This window comes from Taurulus bubalis, assembly GCF_910589615.1.
Source record: "Taurulus bubalis genome assembly, chromosome: 6".
In the NCBI taxonomy this organism is placed as follows: domain Eukaryota; kingdom Metazoa; phylum Chordata; class Actinopteri; order Perciformes; family Cottidae; genus Taurulus; species Taurulus bubalis.
The window spans coordinates 24,153,456-24,167,615 of record NC_136594.1 but is presented as its reverse complement, the minus strand read 5'-3'; the positions used below and the strand labels follow the sequence as shown (position 1 = coordinate 24,167,615).

General features: G+C 40.9%; 1 protein-coding gene across 1 annotated transcript in view; it reads left to right on the top strand.

The window, feature by feature from the left end:
* The window catches only part of ank2a (ankyrin 2a, neuronal), a gene marked incomplete at its 5' end in the record, with an annotated part of 64,426 nt that extends 51,363 nt beyond the window's left edge, over positions 1 to 13,063 (top strand). The window contains 8 exon segments of the mRNA XM_079219249.1: positions 5,290 to 5,779; positions 7,391 to 7,905; positions 8,412 to 8,501; positions 8,922 to 9,005; positions 9,775 to 9,939; positions 10,031 to 10,189; positions 10,329 to 10,420; positions 11,110 to 13,063. Of these exon segments, the coding sequence (XP_079075375.1) occupies positions 5,290 to 5,779; positions 7,391 to 7,905; positions 8,412 to 8,501; positions 8,922 to 9,005; positions 9,775 to 9,939; positions 10,031 to 10,189; positions 10,329 to 10,420; positions 11,110 to 11,299 (1,785 nt within the window). The 3' untranslated portion in view covers positions 11,300 to 13,063.
* Positions 13,064 to 14,160: the final 1,097 nt, after the last annotated feature.

The window sequence follows — 14,160 nt, the reverse complement described above, 5'->3', positions numbered from 1 at the left end:
CACAATCAACGTTTTCAGACTGGGAAGATACTGATCTGTGTCTGGAAACCCTGTTTAATGATACCAGACCAGAGTCCCCACAATCAGTTTTATCAGACTTTGAACTTGACAAATTATTTAGTTGCAGGGCTTTGTCCCCAGAATCTGTTTCTTCTGATTTTGACTTTTTGCTCCTGAAGGACTGGTTGGCAGACTTTAGAGCCTCCTCCCCAGAATCCGTGGTGTCGTTTGAGCAGCAGTCTTTTTCTGGATACATGACATTAAACCAAATGAAGAGTCAACACTGTAACTATTACTTACTGTACTCTGAAAGTAGACCAGCATCACCTCTTTCAGCACTCTCAGATGTTGAGTTTTCCGGATTTAGTCTACAGGAATTGTTTGACACCAACAGACCAGATTCCCCTGATTCACTTACTTTACAAGTTGACGCTGAACACACAAGTGTGAATGTAACTACGTTCCCATCATTGGTCGCTGCAAGACCTTTTACGTATGCAGATGTTGTGCGGGGCATTACACATGGAACACAAGCAGACGCTTGTTTGGTTTCCAAACCCTTTGAGTTCATACATATCCGCCCTCCATCAAAGTTCTTACACGTGGAGTCCACACACTCCTACATAGACGACTGGCTCACCAATTTAAGACCACTGTCTCCCGATTCAGTGGCGTCTCAAAGTGATGATAGACCCCTCTCTCCTGATTCACCTGTTCCTCAGTTTGGATCTTCCCAGAACGGTTACAGTGTGGAACCGTCTAGGCACCAGTCGTTTACACCACAATCAACGTTTTCAGACTGGGAAGATACTGACTTGCGTCTAGAAACCTTGTTTGATGAGACCAGACCAGAGTCCCCGCAATCAGTTTTATCAGACTTTGAACTTGATAGATTATTTAGTTGCAGGGCATTTTCTCCAGAATCTGCGTCTTCTGATTTTGACTTTCTGCTTCTGAAGGACTGGTTGGCAGACTTTAGAGCATCTTCCCCTGAATCTGATGCATTTCAAAGTCAACATCGGCCCCTCTCTCCTGATTCACCTGTTCCTCAGTTTGGATCTTCTCAAATCGATTACGATGTTGAACCGTTTAGGCACCAGTCGTTTACGCCAGAATCAACCTTTTCAGAGTGGGAAGATACTGATTTGTGTCTGGAAACCCTGTTTGATGAAATCAGACCAGAGTCCCCGCAATCGTTTTCCTCAGACTTTGAACTTGATCAATTATTTAGTTGTAGGGCATTGTCCCCAGAATCTGTATCTTCTGATTTTGACTTTTTGCTCCTGAAGGACTGGTTGGCAGACTTTAGAGCCTCCTCCCCAGAATCCGTGGTGTCGTTTGAGCAGCAGTCTTTTTCTAGATACATGACATTAAACCAAATGAAGAGTCAACACTGTAACTATTACTTACTGTACTCTGAAAGTAGACCAGCATCACCTCTTTCAGCGCTCTCAGATGTTGAGTTTTCCGGATTTAGTCTACAGGAATTGTTTGACACCAACAGACCAGATTCCCCTGATTCACTTACTTTACAAGTTGACGCTGAACACACAAGTGTGGGTAGAAAAATGTCTCCATCATTGGTCGCTGCGAGACCTTTTACGTATGCAGATGTTGTGCGGGGCATTACACATGGAACACAAGCAGACGCTTGTTTGGTTTCCAAACCCTTTGAGTTCATACATATCCGCCCTCCATCAAAGTTCTTATACGAGGAGTCCACACACTCCTACATAGACGACTGGCTCACCAATTTAAGACCGCTGTCTCCCGATTCAGTGGTGTCTCAAAGTGATGATAGACCCCTCTCTCCTGATTCACCTGTTCCTCAGTTTGGATCTTCCCAGAACAGTTACAGTGTGGAACCGTCTAGGTACCAGTCGTTTACACCACAATCAACGTTTTCAGACTGGGAAGACACTGACTTGTGTCTAGAAACCTTGTTTGATGATACCAGACCAGAGTCCCCGCAATCAGTTTTATCAGACTTTGAACTTGATACATTATTTAGTTGCAGGGCATTGTCCCCAGAATCTGTGTCTTCTGAGTTGGACTTTTTGCTCCTGAAGGACTGGTTGGCAGACTTTAGAGCATCCTCCCCAGAATTGGTGGCGTCAGTTGAACATCGTTCTTTATCATCCGGAATTTCTATTGTGGAATTGTTTGACGACCACAGACCAGATTCATCAGATTCCGTTTCTTCACCGATTGAAGCCAAGCAAACCAAATTTACTGCAAATTTGCTTTCTGTTGGAAAACCCCCTACCTATGCAAATGCTGTGCAATGCATTAGTACAGAAAAAACATCTGCCCACAACTTATCTTTCTCTGAAATCAATCAATTATCAGCTGAAAGCTCTTCGTCAGTACATGAATCAAAGAAAAAAATGACTCAACTCAAGCTTTTCCCTTCTGATTTTGAATCACCAGACTCCACAGTACATACTAAGGGATACACGATAAGACACACACCTTGTGTTAAGAACTTCATGTCACATTTGTACGATCCACTCTATAGTGGAAACTGTTCTTGTTGTTCAATTAGATTATTTGAATCTCCCTTAAAAAAGCAGTCTTGCACGGTCAGTGGTACACCACAAAAACGTAATATATCATCTGCCAGGTTTGCAGAACAACATTTCTCAAAGGATTATTTCACTTTTAATAGCACATCAGATGACGAAAGAGGTGATGAGTTTCTGTCTTCAAGTTCTATATTCACTGGTTCTGTTTCTCCGGTATGTCAGAGTGATTCTGGCATATTATGTTCTGAAACAGGATCCACAGGTCCTCACCAATATGCAGCTGAAAGTGAATGTAATGACAGTCTCACACTTTCCACATATAGACTACCATCACCTGAAATATTATTCACTCACCAGAGGCCGCCTTCTCCAGAATCATTTTCCTCATTTGATGAGTTCACCGCGCTATCTCCTGACTCACCAATTCCTCATTTTGACTGTCAACCTTATTATTTGTCAGAAAATGGATCTGTTTCACCAGACTCCATAATGCTGGAGAGAGATAGCACTAATTCATGTCTTGATACTTTATTTGATGAGATCCGACCAGATTCTCCTGAGTCCATTGTGTTTGACAGTGAATTTCAGGAGTCCTTCAGTGATATGCCATCGGACATCGAGTACACACAGCCATTTCTTGACTACTGGCTGTTTGAGTTAAGACCATCTACTCCTCAAATTCCTGAATCAATAGGAGATTTAGATGACGTTTCAAATCAACTGCCATGTCTGCCAGAAGAGACCGTTTCTGCAGACAAATTCAAAGATTTATAAGTCAGAAGAAGGGGACCCACACAGCCAAATCTTGTCATTATGCCCATAACCATTACAGGATTCCTCAGTATCCCTCTGAAAAGTACTTGATCACACAGTAACAATATCACATTCTGTGTATGTGTTTTATTCAGTCAATCATTCCAATACAACACAATATTATATATAATATACAAAACAGAAAGACTGAAAAGGTATAGGTAGAAGCAAACATGTTTATACATTCCAATCCTAAATTATTATTATCAATTAAATCAGATAATTAATTCGAAATAAAGAAAAACAGTTGAGACAGGACCCACAGCTTCCTCCTTAAACATAACAAACCAGTCTTTTTTTTGTCCAGCCTCTTGCCTGGACAGAAAATAACCTTGACTTTGTCATGCTAGATCATACAATCATGTATGAGTTGAGTCACATGCCATCTGTAGAACACCATTTTGACTGTCATGATGCTGTCTGGCTGGTGGAGGCTCCCCATGAACAAACTCAAACCAAAAGAGAATCAGTGAAATGAAGATCCCATGTGCACAAACATAAACCAACAGACCCCGAATCACAATTAACGATGACACAAGCCCAAGATTTGTTTTCCATGAACATGAAAAGAAAATCCATAAGCGAGGATGAGAGCCAGGCTCCTCGGTGCCGGTAAGACAGCACAAGCTCTTGCTCGGCAGTGAATGCAGTGTTGCTTTTATGAGTAATACATTTGGCAATACATTCAGTGTGAATGTAGAATTGATGCCTCAACTTTTTTACTACTAATGCCCAGAGGCTTCACTGTCTTGCTGTGGCATGTTTGCATTAGAGCAGAAGAAATTACCTTCTGGTGAAGCACAACTAATGGAAATTGGTGACCCCTTACTGAGTGACATGAGCTTTTTGTCCAGCTGGTATGGAATGTTCGCATACGCTGCATAGCTTAATAGCTAACCAATGGACTTTGTGAACCATTTAAACTGCCTGACCTGACTGATTCAAGCATAAAGACATTTTCTTTTTATACGATTACAATCGACTGTTGTTGCAATAAGTTGAACGGAGCCATTTAGATCTTTGCCTCACAGACATACAAATCTAAACCAACTTATATACGTTGCCACAGCTAGAATCCTGTGCTGTCTGTTATGCATGTCTTCCAACCGAAAAACATCTTACAGAGACCAACATCCAATGCTTACCATAATATTCCTAAACATGACTCTGCCCCATTGACAATCATTTTCAAAGAATTGTTTTAATTAAATGTGACGACATAACTGCATGTCTGTAGATCGACATCCCGCTCTTCTCCCGCTACTGCCCTTCTCCCACATCCTGTTGTTTCAAATGTCTTAGTAGGGGACCCACCATCACTTTTTTTATCATATATATTGCAATATGCTGTTTAAAATGGTTGATTATGTTAATGAAGTGTTCTGTTGGCTGTTGGCATTAGTGTAATAACAAGGTATTTACCTTTTGGAAGATAGGGCAGACCTGTAGTAGAACAGACAGTAGTAGTGTTGGACTGTGACAAATAAAATAGTTGGTTTAGCATTGTCGTTTGAAGTGCAGTGCTTCCTGCCCTTATATGATGACAAGGCAGAAAACACTAACTTGAATGGGTATAAAATGATGCACGTCCAACTTCATTTTACACCAAATCTTGAGTCTGACTCAAGTTCACTTGTACCCTGCTTTTATTATTGTAAAAGGATAGTGTGTTTCAGTGATGTTCTCAATGTAATATTTCAAATTGTTAAAAGTATCTACATATTTGCAGCATCTTATTCATTACATGAATATAATGTGTTTAAATTGTAATCTTATTGTAATGTTATTACCATATATTAGATAGCACTGCAGTGACCTAAACGCAAGTGGGCTACAAGTGAATTTCCTCATTTGAGACTCTACCATTGACAAACGCATGCTTCATCACCAAAAGAAACCATAAATCATATTCATTTATATTTTTTCTATTCCATTGTATCATTTCTTGCAGGTATCAACATCATCTTCCAGGACAAGTCTTTCTGAATCTTCAAGACAAACAAATGTTATTTTAGGACAGGGACAGGTCTTTCCAACCGAAACACCGTCCTTGGCACAGGTTTCAAACACACTTTCCACTGAAAAACTAGATTTACCATTTCCAGGTACCTTTGACCTAAGTAAAACACCATCTGAAGTCCCATTGACCTCTCATAGTAGCTCACCACAGCAAAAAGATAATGGAACGTCATTTGCCAAAGAAAATGAAAATTCAGATTTAGCAAAACCAATCTCAGCAACCCCAAACTCACTCTGTCAAACAGCTCTAGAAAGTCCCGATGACCAAGTTATCACATCCTCAGAGTCCACACCAACACCACCCAAGTCTGGGTCCGCTCAGCTTGACCAGCTGTTGTCAGTTCTGAAGGAGATGAATGTTCAATTTAGCACAGACACACCTGATCCACTTCTGTTAGAATTCAATGACGCAAGCTCTGAAGGTGATGAAATGTGTGCGTTGTATGACCTTTCACCTGAAGATCAATGCCATACAGAAGAAAGTGATAACCAAAGAGCCAGCGTGTCACCTGCTGCACAGCTTGAAGATACTAACCACACAGACGTAGCAGTCATAGAGCCTGCACATTTCAGAACTTCCTCCCCAGAATCTGATGCATTTCAAAGTCAACATCGGCCCCTCTCTCCTGATTCACCTGTTCCTCAGTTCCAATCTTCACAAACCGGTTATGATGTTGAACCGTCTACGCCCCAGTCGTTTACACCACAACCAACATGTTCAGGCTTGGAAGGTACTGATTTGTGTCTGGAAACCATGTTTGATGAAACCAGACCAGAGTCCCTACAGTCAGCTTCATCAGGCGTTGAACTTGATCAATTATTTAGTACCAGGGCATTGTCGCCAGAATCTGTGTCTTCCGACTTTGAGTTTCTGCTCCTTGAGGAATGGCTAACAGACTTTAGAGCATCCTCTCCAGAATCTGTGGTGTCAGTTGAGCAGCGGTCTTTTTCTACGTGCATGACATTTAACCAGATGGAGATGTCATTCACCGAACAAAGTGAAAATTCAGACTTAGTTAACCCAATCTCAGCGACCCCAAACTCACTCTGTCAAACAGCTCAAGAAAGTCCCGATGACCAAGTCATCCCATCCACACCAACCCCACCCAAGTCTGGGTCCCCTCAGCTTGACCAGCTCTTGTCAGATCTGAAGGAGATGAACGTTAAATTTAGCACAGACACACCTGACCCACTTCTGTTAGAATTCAGTGATGGAAGCTCTGAAGGTGATGAAATGTTTGAGTTTGATGACCTTTCACCTGACGATCAATGCCATACAGAAGAAAGTGATAACCTAAGAGCCAGCGTGTCACCTGCTGCACAGCTTGAAGATACTAACCACACAGATGTAGCAGTCATAGAGCCTGCACATTTCCAGACATCCCTTCAAGATGAACCTGTGGTTATCTCAGTCACTCCTGAACAAACAAAAACCTCTGAGACAAGTGTCCCATCAAGCATTGATAATCGTGAGGATAGCCCTTTATTTCCGGCTGAGTCCCTTTCAACTCCAGAATGTCCCCAAAGATTTTCTGAAGTGATGGTATCCCTGAACTCAAGTTTTCCTGTGGACATATTCCAGTCCAGCACATATGATGAAAATGCCACCGAGACACTTTCTTCAGTGTTGGTCGAAGCCAAAAGCCTATCTGACATACCTGAGGAACATCTAGCAAATCTTTATGAGGAAGATTCTCCAACTGGCATTCTTCAAAGTCCAGAAAAACTTGAATCAGCTACATCATCTCAAGACTCCATGGGTGTGACAGGAGAACTATCAACACAGAGTATCCAAGATAACTTTACACATTCATGGGAGGTAACTTGTGTTGAAGAACTTCAGACTGAAGATGTCTCTTCCAAGTCTCTTGCTGAATTGACCCCTGACACAGTTACATCTGCAAGACATTTTAGCTTTGAGGAACTGATGGTGGCATCCTCAAATGAGGATAGGCCAAGGATTAGTGGACAGCATTCAGAAGAAGCTCTGACTCCGGTAGAGTCTGAGTGTTTTGCCTCTCACCCTACTCCAGTTAAACCCAAAGCAGAGAGGGCTTCCTCGACTTCCGATGAGGAGTATAGCATCCCATCTGGGCATACAGAGATCTCGTCTACCACAACTATTGATACCCACGTGCCTCCAGAATATGCAGAAGTTGTGCATCAGGGTGCAGGCAGCCCAACCTTTGAATACTCTGACCCAGAGCCTTTCTTTGACTGCATACATGCTGAATCTGATTTCTCAGAGCCTGAACCTGAAGAACTTGAGGCTAGTACTAGGTCAAATGGAGATCAGCCCCATGGTCATCTCAGCCTTCTTAGAGGGTGGGAAAAATCAAACCGAAAGATTCTGTTGTCCTCTGGAAGTGAAGATTATGAGGATGCTCCTTTTGGTCAGGAGCCTCCTTATAATGTACACAAAGAGAAAGAAGAATTATTACAATATTCAGAAGCTTCGGATGAAGAATTCACCTTGTGTGAGGCTTCACAACCGCCCCCTGTCTGGGAAATTGGGGCATATGATGATACTGTTAAATCTCTGACACGGGTAAGATGAGATTTGGTAAACCACCCCAACTTGCAAGCTTTTTTTTCCTGGAGCTGAGCTTAACCAAATATTATATTTGCTTCAGAAAGGAATGACTGCTAACCCTCTGGCCACATGGATGGGATCTAAACCTCCTCATAACCCTTTTTTTATTTTGATTGAAGATTTTAACCAGTCCTAACTCAGCATGTCAGGCTGTATCATTCACACTAATAAAATAAGCTACAAGTTAAAAAATAATAATATAAAATCAGCAATAAGCACATTTATTCTTTAATTGAAAATCAGCATGGTATGTTTTGCAATTTTTTTTCCAGGTTACAGACTGCCATGTTGTACTTTCCAATGTAATATATGAACATTTTAATGTTTAATTGTAAGACTTAAAGTCAATGGAAAGTGCACCATATCACTCTGCTTATTGCTTGCTTTGCTGCAAACAGCATTTATATATTATTCATATATATCCTCTATTCAATCTTAATGGACTTGTGTTGCTTGGTCAGGATATCGCTGCAGAGCTCGGATCTTTGTCAGAAAGTTCTGATGATGAATTTCTGACCACCAGAATAGTTCGAAGAAGAGTTGTCATCCAGGTATCTGATTTAGCATGATTTATGGCGTTTTAAATTAGCATGGAGGTTGTGACTTCCAGAGTGCAACTTTAACCAGGCTTGGTCTTCACTGTCTAACAACCTTTTATCAAAATGGGTGAAACGTTTGTGTTTGAAGATTAAACTAAATTAGGGTTAATAAGACACCTGCTCCATGATTTGCACAGATGGCTGAACCTCATGGAGGTGTTTTAAGTGGCTGTGAGCACCTCTCCGTTGTTGTGTTTTTGTTTCCTGTATCCCAAAGTCCCCGTTGTCTCACCAAAGTATGACCTCAAATGTACGTTGTGTGTCCTAATGATCTTGAACGTGTTTGTTTTTGAAGTGGAGAATTAAACACACAAACTTGACGCTGATCCATTTTAGCGCTCCTGACTATTGTTTGTCTGGTTTCCCTGACAGGCTGATGAAATGCCAGACCTCCCCACGCAGTCAGTGACGGAAGAGAAGTACAAGGATGAGAATGGACACATCGTTGTCAAAAAGGTAAAGCAACATATAAACTTTCACGCACATATCTCAGGGCAGAATTTAAACTGAGCCCAAAAACTAAACACATGTGATTTGTTTGCAGCTTTGTGTATAATTCTTAATTCATTAATTACTTTATCAATTGCATATTGTAAATCACACATGATTTATATATTTATTTGATGAACAAGTGATTTGAAAACCTTTAAGATATCGTTTGTAAAGCATATATAAATTTTACAGACATGGATGGACCAGAATTCAATCATCAACCATTGACAATTATTAACTATCTATCTAAAGACAGTTTGAAGCTGCTTTACAACGTATTTATGAAGCATTTAACAATTTATTACATTAATAATCAGTTGTGGCTTTATAATAGCCATCCAAAAAAATATTATGAAGGATTTTCAAACCGCTTATTACTCATTAACAGTAACAAGTGTTACAAATATCTGGTCCGTTTTATTTAATGTGTATAGATGTTTTACCATCTATTTCTTAAAGGTTTACAAATAATTTGTTAATCATTAAGAAATACTTAATATTGTATGAAACATTTTAAAATGTATGTCCCAATAAACTGTTAAAATAACATAGATTATAGTATTACTATTAATGAAATACATTATTAATTATAATGTTATTGTTTGTTAAAAGTAATAAAAGTAGACTAGAGTTTAAGTAACCATCAATTTCTTATTTATTAATGATGGTTAATATGAAGTGTTTCAACAAATGCTCCACTCCTAATGCTCTTTAATCACATGATCTTCTTCAGGTTACACGTAAAATTATTCGCAAGTGTGTTTCCGCCGATGGCGTGGAGCGTGAAGAGGTGTCATCAGAAGGAGCGGCCCAGCCGGCCGTCCGCATGGCAGCTGCAGACGGATACTCTAAGGTGGTGAAGCGCACCGTGCTGAAGAGTGAGGGAGACCACACCGAGGTGTGTTTCTCAACAGGAAATAACCGACATGGCAACGTTTCCAGTGGTAGTAGTAGATAAAGGTCAAACACACTTTTTTCTTCCGGTTTAGGTAACTTTTGCTGAATGTGAGGGTTCCTCAGCATCGAGTCAGGAGACGCTCCGCCGCGTAGAAAGAACGATGGTGGTGGAGGGTGAAAGAACGCTGACCCAGCAGGGCGACTCGTCTTTGGCCTCTGACCTCCCCTCCGCCCAAAAAGACTTCCAACAGGTTTGCTGATGCCTATTGTATATATGTTGTAGCTCACATCCATATATGACCAGCACCAAGTCCCCGTTGTTTTGTTTGTTTTCATAATCAAACCATTCCAAATTAAGGGATCACTGTTTTCTCCATTTCATGCCACCAGGCACTCGGTTATTTAAGTGGGTTTAGCAGAACAGAGCTCCCTCGTGTGGTAGAGAGAGAGACTGTCAAAGAAGATGGAACTGTGGTCAGGAGGTGTGTGAGTGAACCCGCTGTGAGTGCACGCGCGTGGAGAGCTGCAGGTTTATCAGTTTCACTAATATTGACTCACGTTTGCTTAATGTGGATATCATTAACCACTAATGTTGTATGAATTCAAAGAGAGATAACATGCAATGAACCAGGTGAGATAGACATTATTTCTGTCATTATTGTTATTATGTTTACTGTGTATTGTGACACCTAAGAGAGGACTAAACCAGAACAAGCATGCGGTGTGGACCAGATAGACCTAAATATTCCATGTTGTTAAACAGGAGCCAAAGCAACACAAACGAAGGGATGTTCATGACAAGATGGACACAAATCCAAGAGAAATGTAGATTCTTGCATGTCAATCACATGCTGTGGCCCTCCCAGTCAGCCGATCTCCTTGCAAGTGTAGCGGTCCAGAGACATGGAGGATTCCTTCTGTTTGAAGTGTTTTATAACATAATCTATAGGTTTCTAACAGCTATATAGTTGCTGTGCATGTGATTACAATTGAATGCTGGATTTACAGCATGATGTAATGAAGTGTTTTGCTTTTTTCCCTGTACCGTAACACGCCAACTAGTACAGCAACATCTCCACCTTTTAATTCTTTTGCGGCGGACCCTGAGGTGCATGTTCTTGACGACGCTGACCTGTCTTCCTCTGTTTGTCCCCCTCCACCCCTCATTTAGGGCCCACATGCGTAAAGGTCGCACCCACAGACGAACAGTGGTGAAGAGAGCTGGGCAGCGCAAACAGGTCCTTCTAGAGCAAGTGGACGACCCGGGACAGGGGTCAAGACCACGTGACCTCCAGCAGCATCTCCACCAGCTCTTTCACCGCCACCACGAAGAAGAAAAGGACAACGATGAGGAGGAGTGAGAGGAGAGGGATGTGTAACTCTCTCCTCCAGTCCCTGGCTCTGCCCAATGCTAAAATCCCCCCAATCCTATGCATTAGCTACATGCAATCCCAGTGTGCACCTCAAAGCCACCACCGTCTTCCCCTTTTTAAAGCCCTGGAAGATGACCTTTTGACCTTTTTGTTCATGATTGAGTTTCCTTCCCCCTGGCCGGTGTGACGTATTCACCATTTTCTTTTCATGTTCTGGTGTTATTTTCGCCTTTTTTGTGACCAAAGAAAGCCGTCCGTTGTTGTTTTCCCCCGATTCACCTCACTTTCCATTTCAGAATTGGTATTTTTTTGTCTTTTGAGCAAACAAAGAGACCGCAAAGAAAACAAAACGGCATCGACTCACTCACAAACCTCCTGAAGGGAAAGAACCCTTCACCTGCTGAACGCTGGTACTCGTCTCTGAGCAGCTGCTCGGACTGAAAGACAATATCTCTGTCACACTGCACTGCCTCCCACAACCAGTTCCTCGCATATTCCTTACTTAACACAACGGTCTCACTCACTATGCTAGCCTCTCTCCGCTCTTTCGATTCAGGCGGTCAAGATGTCACACAGAGGAAACCCGACCGTATCAAAGCTGAATCCAATGCTGCTGCTGCTGCTGTGTTTTGTGTAGGCTATGTGTAATCTGTTTTTGGGAATTATATATTATCTATAATCTAGACATTACGGACATCAGTAGCCTAGGAATTAACCATCACTCATGTGAAGTAGAGCAGGCATGACTAATCAACAGCATTATGTCAGAGCGATCCTCGCTTTGACTGCTTTGTAGTTTCTGTAGATTGCCCCTCTGCCTCTCTTTTCCTTTCTTTATGTCTGTCTTTCCGCGTTATTACGTTTGATTGTCTTCGCTTTTTGTCCCGTCCCTTTTCTCTTCAATCGTTGCTCTTGTCTCGTAATGTATGAATGGTGAATATGTGAGCGGGGGCGTGCTGTAAGAGTGTCAGCTGGTGTGGAGAGGGTATTGTCAGAATTATTATAAGATGGTTTTATGTCGTTTTTTTTGTTGTTGAAGATGTCTTGGTACATTTTTGATTTAGATAGCGTATTAAATTTGAGTTTGCCACGAGTGGATCAGATCATCACAGCTGTGAGACATTAGTGGTCAGGCGATCAGGTGTGTCTGCTTTATTAATTATTAAACCTCATCAGTTTATCTCTGGAATGGGTGTTGGACCAGCTGTGTGCTGTGTGTGTCCGTGAGTGTGAGTGTTGTGAAAGAGTGTGTGCCAGTTTCTGTCAGCAAAGAAAAGATTTTATTTTCCACAGACTGCGTTTTACTCTCCTGAATGTCAGGAGGGAGCACCTCCTTGCTTTTTGTGCACAGGATATAATATAAGGTAGAGTATATCTTCTCCACAGAGATGTGATGATTAAATACAAGATAATGATGCAACAGGCACACACACACGGTGGAGAGCTCAAACCCACCATTACTCACGGCTCCGAGCATCGCTACTGTCTGTATCTACAACGTGTAACGTGTTTATTTCACTGTCACTATTTACTTTGTGATTTAGAAGAGTGTCAAATGCAAAACTAGTGGAAGTTCACTGTGACAGGTATGCTTTTAATTTGAAAATCAGCATCCCTTTTCTGTGATGATGACAGTTATATACATATACAATGCATATTCAAATATCTATTAGGGCATGTATTACTGTATCAAAGTTCAAAAAGACAAAAACAAAATGGCTGCAGTGTGTCTATGGCTGATAGAGAATAAAAGTCTACAAATGTATTGCGTTGTATCTTTGTTTTATCTTTGTTTTGTTTTGGCCGCTTCACTTGCTGACATGAAGAGCAATTCACCACCTGTGTTACCTGGTGGAGCCCCCTGCTGGGCCTCAGAGGTAGGGCAACAGCAGAGGAACGCACCAGGATCTCAGGGGGCTTTTAAAATAGTATTATAATGTTCCACATGTGTATGTGTTATTTGAGTACAAAGTAAAAGCAATAAGTCAATTAGCACTTTCATATTCACATACCCATATGAGCAATCTATGACCATAAAATGAGAAGGCAAAAACTAAAAGTTAAAGTCGTGCCCAACTGGGCGGTATTCAGATGTTGAACACTGAAAATGCAATATAAACAACATAACCAATGGTTTCCTTTGATGGAAGCAATGTTTAAGTAACAATGTAAATGCAATTTACTAACACATGAAAACAGCATTTGAGATTTAATTTTCAATACATAATTTGCTTTACACTGGACAATACACGTGTGTGTGTGTGTGTGTGTGTGTGTGTGTGTGTGTGTGTGTGTGTGTGTGTGTGTGTGTGTGCGTGTGTGTGTGTGTGTGTGTGTGTGTGAAATCAAATTTAAAATGTATATACAACATAATCTCACCTAATTTTCCATTTGTGCAAGTTGTATCTAAGTCAAAATAAAAATGTAAATGCAATTTCCTAATCATTTAAAAATGTAAATAGCATTCCCGATCCATTGTATTATCATTTACATGTCAATATGCTTTTTTTTGGTCAAAATCAGGCAGCAACTTCTGGTTCTAAAAAATAAGTGGAACTTATTCTAAAAGCCAGCAGGGGGCGAAGAAGTCTGATTGTATAAAAGTCTGAGAAAATAAGTCCACTTCTCTCTTGATTTATTCCCTCAGTAAACATGTAAACGCATTTGTGGTCTCACTCATATACTAGACGTATACTATACGTACACTATACGTATAATATACGTATACTATACAGTACATATACTATACGTATACTATAGTATACTATATGGATAGTATATGTATAGTATACGTATAGTATATGTTTGGTACCATCATGCCATCACTTATTTTTTAAATACTATCCAAA